We start from the raw sequence: 14,851 nt of genomic DNA on the forward strand, positions 1-14,851 counted from the left end.
AAATCAGACACCCACTCCCTCCCAACCGATCATGCAGATCGCGATTGGTGCCATACCCGCAGGTAACCCGAATTCCGAGCCCACAGTGACGCATGAATCTTAGCAGCCAACCATAGCTGCCTGCTAGGCTACTCATATGTACTCAAACTCAAAATGGACTCAAAACTCATATGTACTCAGAACTCAAAATGTACTCAAAACTCAATATGTACTCAAACTCAAAATGTACTCAAACTCAAAATGGACTCAGAACTAAAAATGGACTCAAACTCAAAATGTACTCAGAACTCAAACTGGACCCAAACTCAAAATGTACTCAGAACTCAAAATGGACTCAAACTCAAATTGTACTCAGAACTCAAATTGGACTCAAACTCAAAATGTACTCAGAACTCAAAATGGACTCAAACTTACTCACAACTCAAAATGGACTCAGAACTCAAAATGGACTCAAACTCAAAATGTACTCAGAACTCAAAATGGACTCAAACTCAAAATGCACTCAGAACTCAAAATGGACTCAAACTCAAAATGGACTCAAACTCGAAATGTACTCAGAACTCAAAATGGACTCAAACTCAAAATGTTCTCAGAACTCAAAATGGACTCAGAATTCACTAGGTCTCAGGCGTACTCAAACTCCGTCGGGATCACTCGGGTCAAACTCACTCAAGCTCAAACTCACCATGCCACACTAGCCTCGCACTCACTCAAACTCAAACTCACGCGTGAGTTTGAGTCCAAATGAGTCTGAGTGAGTGGACTCATGAGTGAGTTCGCCGACCTCTGCCCTGACCTCACCAAACCTAACCTAACGCTAGCTAACCAACTTTACCCAAAGTATTCTACCGTACCGAAGGTACTATAAACAACCCAAATCCAGCCTAACTGCAATAAACCTAGCCTAACCCAGCCCAACGACACAGAACACAACCCAATATTAAACCTAATCCAACCCATTCTAGAGTCATCTATCGCTTAATATAGGAATAACCTGAACGAAAAAGCATCAACAAAACCACAATGAACGAAAACTGCAAAAATCACGGAAGCTAAAAAAATTCAGGAAGCTCACACCGACGCGTACTACTTGAAGATAACGAAGCTGTACGCAATCGTCATGACAATCACGAAGGTGTGAGTCCACGATTGTAGCCGATTTGCTTCTTCGCTACCGCAAAACGGTTTACTCCTTCATTGTGGCTATAAGTGTGAGCTTCTTGTATTTTTTACATGCGAAGCATCTCTTGCTCGGGGGATGTCCCGCGTCCGTGCCCCGTCCGCAGTGCCTCTGATGATGATTGTGGCAGGATTCCCCTAGGGATTGGCCAACCAAAGAATCCATGACGAGATAGCGTCGCGTTCAACCACCATCGTCATCTTCCCGTAGGGGAACCGCTGAAGAAGAAGAAGGAGAAGAAGACAAAGCTGCGAAGGCGAGGGTGTGTACGTCGCTCTCAGCCGGTGCACCAACATCAACAACCTTTACCTCACCAACGCTGACGGAGACTAGCGATTCTAGCACAGAGATCACAACATCGACAAGAACATGATAGACGAGTTTCGGCGCCTCGAGAACCACCGCCTACTAACCGAAACACAAAAGTACTTGCGTGCCTTTGCCACCGGTGGGGACCCAGACGCGAAATTCCCTCTGGCGTTACTAAACACCAGATCACTCAACACAACGGCAACACAATGGAACCACACGGAACCCCCATGATGCTTCTCATCCACATCAGGGTTCTCCACGGGAAGATGTTGTAATTTTTTGGCAGTGATAATCATTCTACATCACCTTGGGAGGGCGTACTCTATGACGTGTATTTCTCGTTCCGAGCAAGTGTGGCCATGATTACTGCGAACGCAGGAGTCTTTTATGTTTCGAGCAAGTGTTGCACCGATTAGGTGAACGCTGTAATTTATTCCTGTTTTTCGCCAATTTTGGCTAACCTCCCTAAGCGGGATTGCTTGGCTCGACAAACGTGCGCCAGGGACGCTGTGAACTCACCGCTAGGCGCACACCATTTTCTTTTTTTTTAACTGTCGGGCGGTCGCCGCAATCTTGAAAAATCTTCTTAATTTGATATGATTGCCTTGACAAACGTTCGCAGGGGACGCTGGGCGATCGCAGCAATGCGCACACACACTGGCGCTCGGCAATTTCTTGGCATTAAGAACAGTGGACACGAAAATTTACGATTTGTTAAACATCTTCGCGGTTAGGAATTCTGAAATGTTTTTTTTTTAACCTGTGCCTTCTCGTTTAACAGCAGGTGCTGCACCACAACGCCAGAACAACGACAGCAGTAACGAGTTTTCGGGGAATATTTGTCCCAGAGAATCTCCAGGTGGCGTGTTTAGCCAGTCGGAGGCGATTGCAGTGATATATTTCAAATGGCCAAATCGTTGGCGAAAAGCAGCAAACCACTCCGGCAACACTGTGCACCCGCTGCGCCGTCATTAGAAAGGAAGCGAAAAGGCTGCGAGCACAGAGTATCTATGGAGTAGCTACCGTCCACCGTCCACGTAATTGTACACGCGTCGTGGGGCAACAGACTCGTGAAGCCCTTTGCAAAAAGGCGGACAACACTGAGAATTCAGCGGTGGTAACACTGGTGGTGAATGCGACGACGACATTAGAAAGGAAGCAGGTCGCAGCAACGCCGTTGCGGTTGCACGTCTTCGCCCACGGCTTCACGAGTCTGTTGCCCCACGACGCGTGTGCAATTACGTGGACGGTGGACGGTAGCTACTCCATAGATACTCTGTGCTCGCAGCCTTTTCGCTTCCTTTCTAATGGCGGCGCAGCGGGTGCACAGTGTTGCCGGAGTGGCTTGCTGCTTTTCCGCCAACGATTTGGCCATTTTGCAAAAGGTCTATTCTCACGGTTGCCGTGATATAAGTAACTAACTAATACATTTACCTCAATACACTGTACCTCTGCTCGCTTCCTCTCATTGTATACCAGTTTTTCTTCAGAATGTTATAGCAGGAGCACTACATATCCGTAAGCCTGCTCCCTTTACCTCCCCTCGAGCTCACAAGTCTCATCCACGCCTTCCAGGCAACCGACCGCGCTCACCTGCAAGACTAATACAGAATCCAAGAATCTCGCTGACCTTGAAAACTGTTCTCCCACTGCATCTTGGGTGCTCTTGTAAAAACTTTGTGTCTCTCCATCACTCCCTTGGTTACAAATCTCAATGTGGGGGTTTGCTGTAGGCATCATGCGTCCTGGGCTGGTAGTAAACGCGCAGACAGTAAATCCATCTTTTCATGCGAAAGCATTAAAAGCCCCATTACGCGAAAATCAGGCGGCCCGCGTCGACGTGACCGAAGAATGCTCCGAAGAATGGTCGACAGTGCCAGGAGCATAAAATAAGCAGACACTTGGTGGTCCGCAATTCAAACACGGGGACTTTGTGATCCTAGTGTAACGTGCAACTTATGAATCATATCCTATCCCCAGTCGTAACTGACAAAAGGTGGAGCCAGTCAAGCTAAAGTTCTTTATTAAGAAACATTTAGAGGCACGTATTGAGGCATTCAGAAATACTCCGTTCGTGGTAATGACAGCAGTAGGAAATCACATTTACGCTAATATAGTATAAGTAGTGTTAACTAAGGGTATTGGCCATGCCTCTAATAATACGCAGAGAGAACAAAACGACGCAAAAAGAAAAGGGTCGTGACGATGATGATAAGACAAGAAAATATACTTTCATCGCTGCCCTGTCACGGCAATGTACGCAAACGCCACGTCATGGTTTTGTGAGGTGGCAATACGCAATACTCACATAATTGCTCCACAGCACGGCACATCTGCAGTGCAAAGGTCTCCCGACGATGTATCATAACTGTACAAAGTTACAATACTTTCATTATCGCAAGGCCCAAAATAAAACGTATACTTTCGCCTTACACCACATGCGTAGTCCAAGTAACCACTTTAAATTGTTTTTTCTGGTTATGGTTGGTTTTGCTTTCAAGGAGATAGAGCACGCAAAAAGCACTGTGACCCGGAATTAGTTTTCTTCTGTTTACTTCATTTTGCGGCCGAATAGTAAGGTGCGTGGAATTAAATCTAAAGTGGCTATTTGGGCTTGTTGGTTGAACATACATAAAAGACGACATGGCAGGAGGAACAAGGACACAAAGGACCTTCTTACGTCTATCAGTCAAACATCTGTGATTACACATTTCCTTCATTGATTGAAGATGTCCGGTAGCGCTGCTATTTCTTTTGATTGTCATTTACCTCTAGAGCATTTTCGCCTCGTTTGCCTAAGACGGTGCGTGCCTCTTCCGCTTTTCAGGGTTCGCAACATCAAAAGGCTGCGAGTAGTGGATGCCTCATCTATGCCCTACTTACCTTCCGGAAATATTCACGTTCCTATTATGATGATGGCGCACAGAGCTGCACAGATGATCATCGAAGACAACAGCGTCACAGAACCAGGGAAACAACCTGTCAAAGAGTAAAATGTGGTTTTTATAAACATGTCCAGAATTTGTTATATATATATATATATATATATATATATATATATATATATATATATATATATATATATATATATATATATATATATATATATATATATATATATATATTGACACGGTCTTGATGGATGGAATGGGTTTATTTACAGTTATGTGGACCGGGAAGGGCCAAGCGCACAGATCGGGAAGCGAATGGCACAGTCACCACCTTAACCTCCTCTTCTACCAAACCACATGGGGCTTGGTCAATCCCTTTCCATTAGAAACCCCATAGACAATGTCCTTCGTAGAAACTGCACTGTAACACTTCCCCGGGGCGAGACGAAGCTCACTGAGCGAGTTGAAGTTGTCGGGGTCGGCAAGGCTTGAGGCGGGCGACGTGAACAACTTGAGTTTTGTGGGACCGACGATCTTGGGACATCACTTAAGCGATTTCATAATTCAGGTCGCTTAATGTTCGCACAACAAACGGGCCGGTATAGGTTGATAAAAACTTCTGACACAAACCACGTTTGCGTAGCGACGTCCAGAGCCAGACAAGGTCACCAGTAAAGTACGAAGCTTGTGCGTGTCGTCGGTCATATCGCGCCTTAGTCTTCGCCTGGGACGTCAAAGTCCGTAGTCGGGCAAGGCGGCGCGCCTCTTCAGCACGACAGAGAGTCTGCGCTATAGAAACATCTTCATGGTACGAAAAGGGCAGGATAGTGTCCAGGAAGCTGGTGGGCAGTCGCATGTATAAAAGAAAGAAAGGTGCGTACACCGTGACCTCGTGCTTAGCGGTATTGTAAGCGTATGTGATAAAAGGTAACACATCGTCCAAGTTCTTGTGATCTGACAATACGTACATGGCCAACATGTTTGTCAGTGTACGATTTGTGCGCTCAGTAAGGCCATTGGTTTGTGGGTGATATGGCGTGATGTGTCGGTACTGTGACCCACAAAGACGAAGGAGCTCTTCGACGATATCCGCTGTGAATTGTCGTCTGCGATCACTTATAACCACCCAGGGGGCACCATGGCGCAGTATGATGAAGTGCAGAAAAAAGTGTGCGACTTCGGAAGCTGTAGCGGATGGCAGAGCAGTCGTTTCCACATATCTTGTCAGGTAATCGACACAGACAAGTATCCATCGATTCCCGGCTACCGACTTGGGAAACGGGCCGAGCAAGTCAATTCCTACTTTTTCAAAAGGTGACGTTGGGGGACGCACCAGATGCAAATGCCCTGAAGGAGGAACTGTGGGATGCTTGTAGCGCTGGCACACCTGACATCCGGCGACGTAATGCTTCGTCGTCTTTCGGAGGCGAGGCCAGTAGAAACGTTGACGGAGTCGGTAAAGCGTGCGGGCAAAACCAAGATGTCCTGAGGTGACGTCGTCGTGCATAGCATGCAGGACGACAGGCCGGAGGCTCTCAGGCACGACAAGCAGAAAGCGAGCACCATCGGACGAATAATTCCGTCTCCAGAGCAAGCCATCTCGGACGACGAACGGTGAAGTCGACGGTTGAGACGCCTGTGCGGAGACAAAAAATGGCTTCAAGCTGCTATCTTTTTGTTGCTCTTCCTGAAACACGAGTGCATCGGGGAGCGTGGTCGAGATGGAAGATAAGGAATCGGCATTGTGCTCTTCCTCAAATAGCTGCGCTTGTTGAGGAAGGCGTGACAAACAGTCAGCGTCGGTGTGGCGGCGCCCGCTCTTGTAGACAACAGCGAAATCGAATTCCTGAAGCCGTAAAGACCAGCGAGCAAGTCGACCCGAGGGGTCGCGTAGTCCGACAAGCCAGCACAGGGAGTGATGGTCTGCTACGATGGTAAAATGCCGTCCATAAATGTAGGGGCTGAACCTTTGAATAGCGAAAATAATCGCAAGGCATTCTAGTTCTGTCACCGTGTAGTTGCGCTCTGCTCTCGAGAGGGTACGACTTGCGTAGGCGACAGCGCTATGCGCACCTCCATGCGGTTGGACCAGCACAGCCCCAACACCAATGGCGCTGGCGTCTGAGTGTATCTCAATGGGGGCCGAGGGGTCGAAGTGGCGCAACGCAGGACCGGATGTCAACAAACGCTTCAACTCCGTGAAAGACGAGTCACATTCGGGAGTCCACACAAAGGGCGTGTCTTTACGAAGAAGAGCTGTGAGGGGACAGGCGATCTTGGCGAAGCCTTTGATGAACCGACGAAAGTAGGAGTACAGTCCAAGGAAGCTCCGCAGGTCCTTAAGTTATCGGGGTTTTTGAATATCACGAACCGCAGCAATCTTTTGTGGGTCAGGCCTGATACCATCGCAGTCAACAAGGAAGCCGAGCACAAGTGCCTGGCGCTCTCCGAAATGGCACTTCTTCGAGTTAAGGACCAGGCAAGCCTGCGAGATCCGCTGGAGAACAACATCAAGCCGCTGGTTATGCTCGTTGAACGCCCGGCCGAAAATTATGACGTCATCTAGATAACACATGCAGACTTCCCACTTCAGGCCCCGAAGGACAGAGTCCATGAATCTTTCGAATGTTGCGGGCGAGTTGCACAGGCCGAACGGCATAACATTAAATTCGAACAAGCCATTTGGTGTGACGAATGCTGTCTTTGCCTTGTCGTCCGGGTGCATAGGAATCTGCCAGTAGCCCGATCGAATATCAACCGACGAAAAGTAGGAGGCAGAATGCAGACAATCGATGGCGTCGTCAATTCGCGGAAGTGGGTAGACGTCCTTCTTCGTCACATTATTAAGACTACGGTAGTCAACGCAAAATCGCCACGTGTTGTCCTTCTTTCTGACCAGTATTGCAGGAGCGGCCCATGGGCTGGTAGATTCCTGAATTACACCGTTCGGGAGCATTTCCTCAGTCTGCTCATTTATAGCGGTGCGCTCAGCAGGAGACACGCGGTAAATTTTCTTCCGGATGGGTGGTGCATCGCCGGTGTAAATTCGATATTGCGTCCGAGACTCTGGCGGCGCAGGAGGGTATTTACCCTGCGCAAAATCGAACACCGAAGCGTGCCGAGCCAGCAATTTTTGCAATGCGTGTCGTTGCTCAGACGGCAACGATTTGTTAACCATTTTGATGAAATTGACTGTATAGTCTGGTTCCACATTAGTCACAGGGCCAGCCATAGAAATAGCGTCCAGTGAAGTATCTAAATTATTGGAATAACTGGCGAGCGTGAGGCCCTGAGGGAGAAGTACGGATTCTGAGCTTACGTTCACTGTCCACAGGTGAGTAAAACCACCCTCCGCATGAACCAAAGCCCGAGGTACGAATACATTTTTCTTCATCGCTGTGTTCAGTTCGGGCTCAACTAACGCCACACAGGGGCTACCCTTGCTCATTTGGCTGCACTTCACAGGAACGAACATGGCTGCCATAGGAGGCAATAGCGTATCATCGGCAACAGCGAACACTCCTCGGCCGGGTTCGGTGGCTTGCTCGATACAGACAGGCAATACACTTCGCAATGAAATCTCTCCAGCACCGCAATCTAACTTTGCCGCACATTCTTGAAAAAAGTCGATACCCAGAATGACATCGTGCGTTGCGTACTCCAATACGGTAAACTCAGTTCTGAGTGTGTCTCCACCAAGCACAACGTCTGCCGAGATAATTCCAACTACCCGCAAAGGCTCACCACCAACCCCATAGAAATGTCTAGTTCCATCCCACTCAAACATAACTTTATGTCCAAGGCGATCTTTAAATGACGAGCTCATCACTGACACACTAGCACCAGTATCCACCAAAGCAGTTGCGTTCACACCGTCGACACAAATACACACCTTGTTCTCTACCATCACTACTGACAGGGGATTTGGTAAAACCGACCATTCCGCGGCCTCACCCCTGTCGGCCGCACCAGCTAGTTTCCCAGCGGCGGGGGCACGGACCGGCGGCGAGGCGACGGCGACCGGCCCTGGCGAAATGATGGTGTGATGCTACGGTCAGAGACGGCGGGAGACGCATTGCGGTTGGTGACCGGAGCCGGGTAGTGGAAAAGGGGATCCTGGTGGATTGCGCCATCCCGTCGGCTGGGTGAAGAAGGAGCAAAGAACCGCGGAGCTTGCTGCTGACGACGGCGACAGAAGCGAGCGATGTGCCCACTGACGCCCCAGAAATAGCAAACAGGTAGTTCCCGATAGCGGTCTTGGTCGCCTTGTTGCCGGTAGCGGGCTGGTTTGACTTGTCGTGGGTAGCCAGCGACTACTCTACGGGATTCGTTCTCGTAGCCGAGTCGCCGGGATGGCGCTCGGAAGCTCTGAACATTGACGCCATCTTGTGGAAACGTACCGCAGGGCTCTGTGTAGCGCAGTTGTGGTCTGGGACTTGAAGGCAAGGCTCGTGAACGGCGCACTGGTGGAACACGCAATTTGCAGGAGGCCCGGAATAGGCGGCGGACCGGCGGTGTACGCTTGAACTTGATACCCTAGATCTTCCCGTATAATACGGCGAACCAAGGATGCGATATCCTCAGATGGACCAGTGTCCGCGCTAGCGACAGTGGAAACGTTTGGAAGACGGACAAATTTGGGGCAAATCCACCGAAGCTTGAGAGCTTCAAATGTGCGGCAGTAGCTGGCCACGTCTGCTGCAGAGGCTAGGTTTTCCTTTGCAATCAAGAAGTGGTATACGTCTTCCGCTATACCTTTTAGCAAATGGCCCACCTTGTCCTCCTCAGTCATGTTCGGGTTTACAAGGGAGCAGAGTTTAAGGACCTCTTGTATGTATGCCGTACAAGTCTCGCCCGGTACCTGTGCTCGCTGCGCGAGCGTCTGCTCGGCCTTTTTGCGGCGGGAAATGGGGTCGCCAAAAGATCTCCTCAGCTCCTCGACGAAGCTCGCCCATGTCGTGAGCTTTGCTTCATTGTTTTCAAACCAGGTCAAAGCTGTTTCGACGAGATACACCAATACATAGGCTAGTTGCGCGGCTGTGTCCCAGCGATTGTATTTGCTCACCCTTAGTGTTTGAGCCAATCCTCGACATCGTCGTCATCGTTCCCAGAGAACGAGCGTGGTTCCTTGTGGTGCCAACCGTTGACCACCACTGGGGAAGAGTGTTCACCCCTCCGGGGCGGCGCCATGTCAGCCGGGTCCAAGGGTAAGCCGGCGATTTGCCTACTCCGACGGAGAGTAGGCGCTGTAACAATATATATATATATATATATATATATATATATATATATATATATATATATATATATATATATATATATATATATATATATATATATATAGGTTAGTAGAGACAGAGACAAACGAGAAAGACTTAGAAAATAAAAATAACTTTACTGACGTTTCAGGGAGAGGACTCCGGAGTCCTCTCCCTGAAACGTCAGTAAAGTTATTTTTATTTTCTAAGTCTTTCTCGTTTGTCTCTGTCTCTACTAACCTTATTTTTTTCGCGCTCTGTGTGAGTTTTTATCTTTTCAGTCTATATATATATATATATATATATATATATATATATATATATATATATATATATATATATATATATATATAAACAACTTGTTTGCATCAGTTACTGGTGCATAGTTCTTATATAAGTATTCAGTTTGACACACCTGCTTTATATCTATTTCTAAATGGAAGCACTAAGAAAGGAACTGTTTTAACAGTGTTTCCGTGCAGCGTTTCAAAATAATACACGAATTCGTCCATGTAAGCTTTAAACTGCTTCATTTAGTGTCTTGCAAAGATAATGTGAATGAAAACGAATACGGAATATAACAATACAACAACCAGAACAATAAACTGGCAAGCTATCTCAGAATAGCTTGCAACGGTGGTGCCTTCATTGCCTCGAATACTTTGTGGTGAAGTACTCCTTCACTTTGGCCTTGAGGCTGAATAGAGCCCTTAGTGACAGACCGACAGACAGGCCATACCTTTCGCGTTTAGGCAGCCAAAGGAAGACTTCCGTCTTAAAACTAGGTACAACTATACACCTGCTACCTGGAATTCGCAGTGACATAAAAGTTGTATGCCAGCCACCCATTTTTAACAGAGATGGTGTGTAGATGTCTACTTATTATTTCGGCCTTGAAACTCGTGTAGCCTTGTTTGGACCCTAGTAGTGAAAGCCATGTTTTTGTCTTCAAATACGTGCTAAAACATTGCATGCACGCAGGAACAAAAAAAATCCCCGCATTTCCCCGAGGGGAAGAATGTGAAAGTGCGAATGCACGAGTTGAATTTGCGCGGTTCGGTAATGTTCGCGAAAGAGAGATCACACACACACACACAACTACAAAGAAAGAAAGATGCATTTATTCACAGACACCTATTTGTGTTGTCGTTGTACTTGATTGCTAGAGCGGATCTCAGCTTTAAAATTTCGTGTCAGTGCTCCTTTAAGCGGGTGCATTAGCCCTTCTCACGCCCGATAACTGGCCAATCCCCCATGTGGGTATGTGCCATGCACAGACACCTATTTGTGTTGTCTTTGTACTTCATTGCTAGAGCGGATCTCAGCTTTGAAATTTCGTGTCAGTACTCCTTTAAGCGGGTGCATTAGCCCTTCTCACGCCCGATTCCTGGCCAATCCCCCACGTGGGTATGTGCCATTTCAGCGGCCAGGCAGCGCGCGCCCATCTCCCCCCGTTGCCAAGGAAGACGAGGAGATTCCTGGCCAATCCCCCACGTGGGTATGCTATGCGGACATCGCCGGTGGACGCAGGTTCAGGGTCGCTTAAGAAGTGCATTCGCACTTAAAAAGAAGGAACTTAAAGAGAAACCAAGAAATGTCACAATGCGAAACCTGGGAGTAGATCGAGTTGGTGGAGTTATTGAAGTTGATTATGAGAAGAACGAGCAACGGCATTCGTGTCCATAGTACAGAAAAAAATTAATAAATATTAAGCTCAGGCGAGAGGGTCAGCGTAACAAAGTATTTTGCTTTCGTCAGAGATACAATGTGTGCGCTTAGGGACAATTGGTAACAGAACATGCAACAGGGACGATGATAAGGAAAATAGCGGAAAGGTTTTACACAGATACTTAAAGGAGCCATAAAGAGAAAACAAACGTTTGTTTTACTCAAAAGATTAGCTGTTTCATAGTACCCCAAGCGCTTTCCCGGAAGCAAATGATGCATTATTCACTGAGAAATAAGGCAATTTAAGCCAAAATTTTAAATCTCCCGCTAAAATTGCACATTCCGTGACGTGAACAATGGCGTCATATGAGCCGGTCCATGAAACAGATACTTAGTATGTCGACTCCATATAGCACCCACACGCGGGAGTCGACCGAGACGGCGGGCATTTTAAAAATACTAGTAAAACCTAGTGCCCCAGCAGCCCTAGTCATGGAATCGCCTGATCCGGAGAACAAAACTCTCGCCGAGGAGCTCGGGTTTGCATTTAACAACCTCACACAACTTGAACGCTCAATGCTTTTAAGTGCACGAGCGGCAAAAGTTGTGGGATACGCGGTGGACGGGAAAGCGACCATTCCGCGATAGCCACAAAACGAACGGCGGCCATCGGCACCGCTGCCTCGTCAGCCCCGTCGCGACGGACGAATACAGACTGGTACGTATGTACCGTATTTTTATTACGGTTAATAATAGTTCAATTTCAGTTGCAGTATCGCTTATGCCAGTTGGCCGGTGTCATGTATGGAAAGCCGTTCGCGCGAGCTTTGACGGCGATTTGACGAAGTCGGCGACGAGCGCCAGCATGTCCCAGGAGTGAGCTAACGTAAGGGTTCCTGCCATAATCACTTCCTTGGAAATGAAGCGAGCACACTCGTACTTCCTTTAGCTCTCTTTCTCCTCAGTTTGCAAAGTTCACAAAACGTAGCCACTTGCTTCGCCGACGTTCGTCGTTGGGCAGCACACGAAAGGAGATCTCCTCACCGGCGGGTATGTCGCACTCCCTCGACGATTTTCCCGTACTACATGGGCATTTCAAAACGCAGCAACGAACTTTCATTGTAATGTACTCGAACAAACTGAAGTTTTCAGTGGTTGTAAACCGGAAACGAGCTCGTAACGACAGCAGCAAGCCAACACCATTCGAAACTTCTGCGACGACTGGCACTATCTCGTCGCTTCTTGCTGTTCCTTACTCCCCTCGTTTCTATTTTTACCTTCGCTGGTTGGCGATATGACGGCCAACCTCCTGTCAAGAGATTAAGATACCAAGCAAGGTCGCGGTTGTACGTGGTGGAACGGTTCGTTGGCCCCTAAGAGCCTCGAACTCGAAAATTCGTCTGCGCGACGGTGGCGACGGCGAGATGTCGAGTTCGGCCGGCGGTAGTTTCGTACGGATTGGCGCACACGCTTGCGTCTTCGTTCGAAACTTCAACCGTTTACTCCACCGTTCTTTGTCATAAAAAGAATGTGCAGTATGTTTCACGGGCATTTAGCTCGCTTTGCAAACTGTAAGCCCTGCCTAACATGCGTTTGCTTTTGCCGGCCTCCGCCAATCGCAGAGCATTCTCGAGTGACATCATAGGTTCTGTTGCGGAAAATGAGCTGGTGGGTCACATGGTCATTTCCTTTTTTCCTAATTATGTAGCTTATTTGAGCGAAGTTTGCGTTATAAGTGGTGTCGTTATGGTTCTAACGAGGCAATCTTTCGAATGAATTAAACTTGTGTTTTCTCTTCATGGCTACTTTAAGGTAGTAATGTTACGCGAGGAGACGGTACTGAAGAAGTAAACTTGGTTTGCGAGGTTCCAACAGTAACTACATACAAGGTCTGTCCGCATGTTTGATTTGCAGTAGTAGGTTTTACGCTGTCTGCTGTACCATAAAATGGTTCTCTTGCCTTTGTTAAGCTACTTCACCTGCTGTTTGCCGCGGAATTGTCCGGAATCCGTTTCTGTAAATACATATTTGATTTTAATATTGATTTTATTTGAACAGACGCAAAATATTGTATAAAGATGGTGGAAAGTGTACAGTACAGAATAACACCGGAGTTATTAGGGATGACGAAGGGTGCAGTAAAAAATAAAGCAAAATTGTTATCAAATTTTTCAGGATATTGCAAGCACCACTGCTCTTTACAAAGGCCAAGACAAGATACGGAAGCGTTGGGTGACTCAATAACACATTAAATATGATAAAAAGTAAAAATATCCATCATTCTTTTTTCACGGACTCACTCGGTAGCAAAGCTCAATCGTTTTAAACGGTTTAGAAATTAGATGACTACACAATTGCAGCGTTCTAAGATAAGCTAAGATACCTTCCGGCCAATTACTCGGCAATGCCCTGATGTTTTTTGGAACAAGATATTGGATGTCCTCGTTCGTAATAATAATGGGCCTGTCAAAAATGTTAACAGCGGGTAACCGCAAACACAGCAGCAAAAAACATGGAAGCTACTTTAATACTCTCTTTGTTAATGTAAATGTAGAACGATAATAGCCCGCCACATATCAGCACTCATTATAGCGATTCTATCCACATTATATTTCTTGAACCAAACAACAAACAAAATCCCCAATACGTTTATGGTTTTGCGAAACGATAAGTCACTGGGTATTGATAACATTCATATTGGAACCGCTAAATACGTACTTCGTGTAGCAGTTCCCTACTTGCTGATATCTTTACCTTAGAAATTTAGCCTGCAATGTTTTCCAGTGCCATGAAAATTGCCAGAGTGTCAGTCATATATGAAGGGGGAGAAAGAAACAATGCTACAAATTGCAGACCATTTCTGTTATACCTGTTATTTTCTAATGTTCTGGAAAAAATATATATTTGCGCGATGCCCAAACTTGTTCCATGCAAAGCATGCACTAAATGAGTTTCAATTATTCATCCGGATGGGAAGATTTGTGGAATTGGCTCTATTGGCCATAAAAGAAAATACCCTAAGAAACACCGAACAAAACTTTAGGACTCTTTTCAGACCTTAGAAAAGGTTTCCATTTAATTAACCATGACGCTCTTTCCACAAAGCCTACACTGTACGGTTTTCGTGGAAAACATTTGGCTTTGCTTGAGTCTTACTTGCACGGCCAACACAATGCGTTTTTCTTAACAACCACAAATCACCTCTTTTATCTGTCTTTCATGGAGTACCTCAGGGTAGTATATTTGATCTCCTTTTATTCATTATTTAAATTACTTAATTAACGCCTTAAGAGCACAGAAGGCGTTACATAAGGTGAGATACATAGAGGAGGTTACTACAGCATCAGTAAAACACCATGTAAGTGAGCGATACTGGTAATCAAAGTGGCCAATAGCACGAGCAACATTACTAATACCACAGTAAGTAATAAACATAGTAAGCACTCTGCGATAACAGGAAACGTATTTCACGAAATAGCAATAAACATTCTCTACGCATACATTCGACATTAGAGGTCAGTGGTGGCTACAAATTAAGTTAG

General features: G+C 46.7%; 1 protein-coding gene across 1 annotated transcript in view; it reads left to right on the forward strand.

Moving 5' to 3' along the window:
• The window catches only part of LOC144169091 (alcohol dehydrogenase [acceptor]-like), a 94,096-nt gene extending 89,611 nt beyond the window's left edge, over nucleotides 1-4,485 (forward strand). Inside the window, exon 11 of the mRNA XM_077698099.1 lies at nucleotides 4,320-4,485. Within this exon, the coding sequence (XP_077554225.1) occupies nucleotides 4,320-4,485 (166 nt within the window). The remainder of the gene's footprint in view (nucleotides 1-4,319) is intronic.
• Nucleotides 4,486-14,851: the final 10,366 nt, after the last annotated feature.

This window comes from Haemaphysalis longicornis, unplaced genomic scaffold (genome assembly GCF_048455015.1).
Source record: "Haemaphysalis longicornis isolate Haplotype H1 unplaced genomic scaffold, Haemaphysalis longicornis Haplotype H1 scaffold_2, whole genome shotgun sequence".
In the NCBI taxonomy this organism is placed as follows: Eukaryota; Metazoa; Arthropoda; class Arachnida; order Ixodida; family Ixodidae; genus Haemaphysalis; species Haemaphysalis longicornis.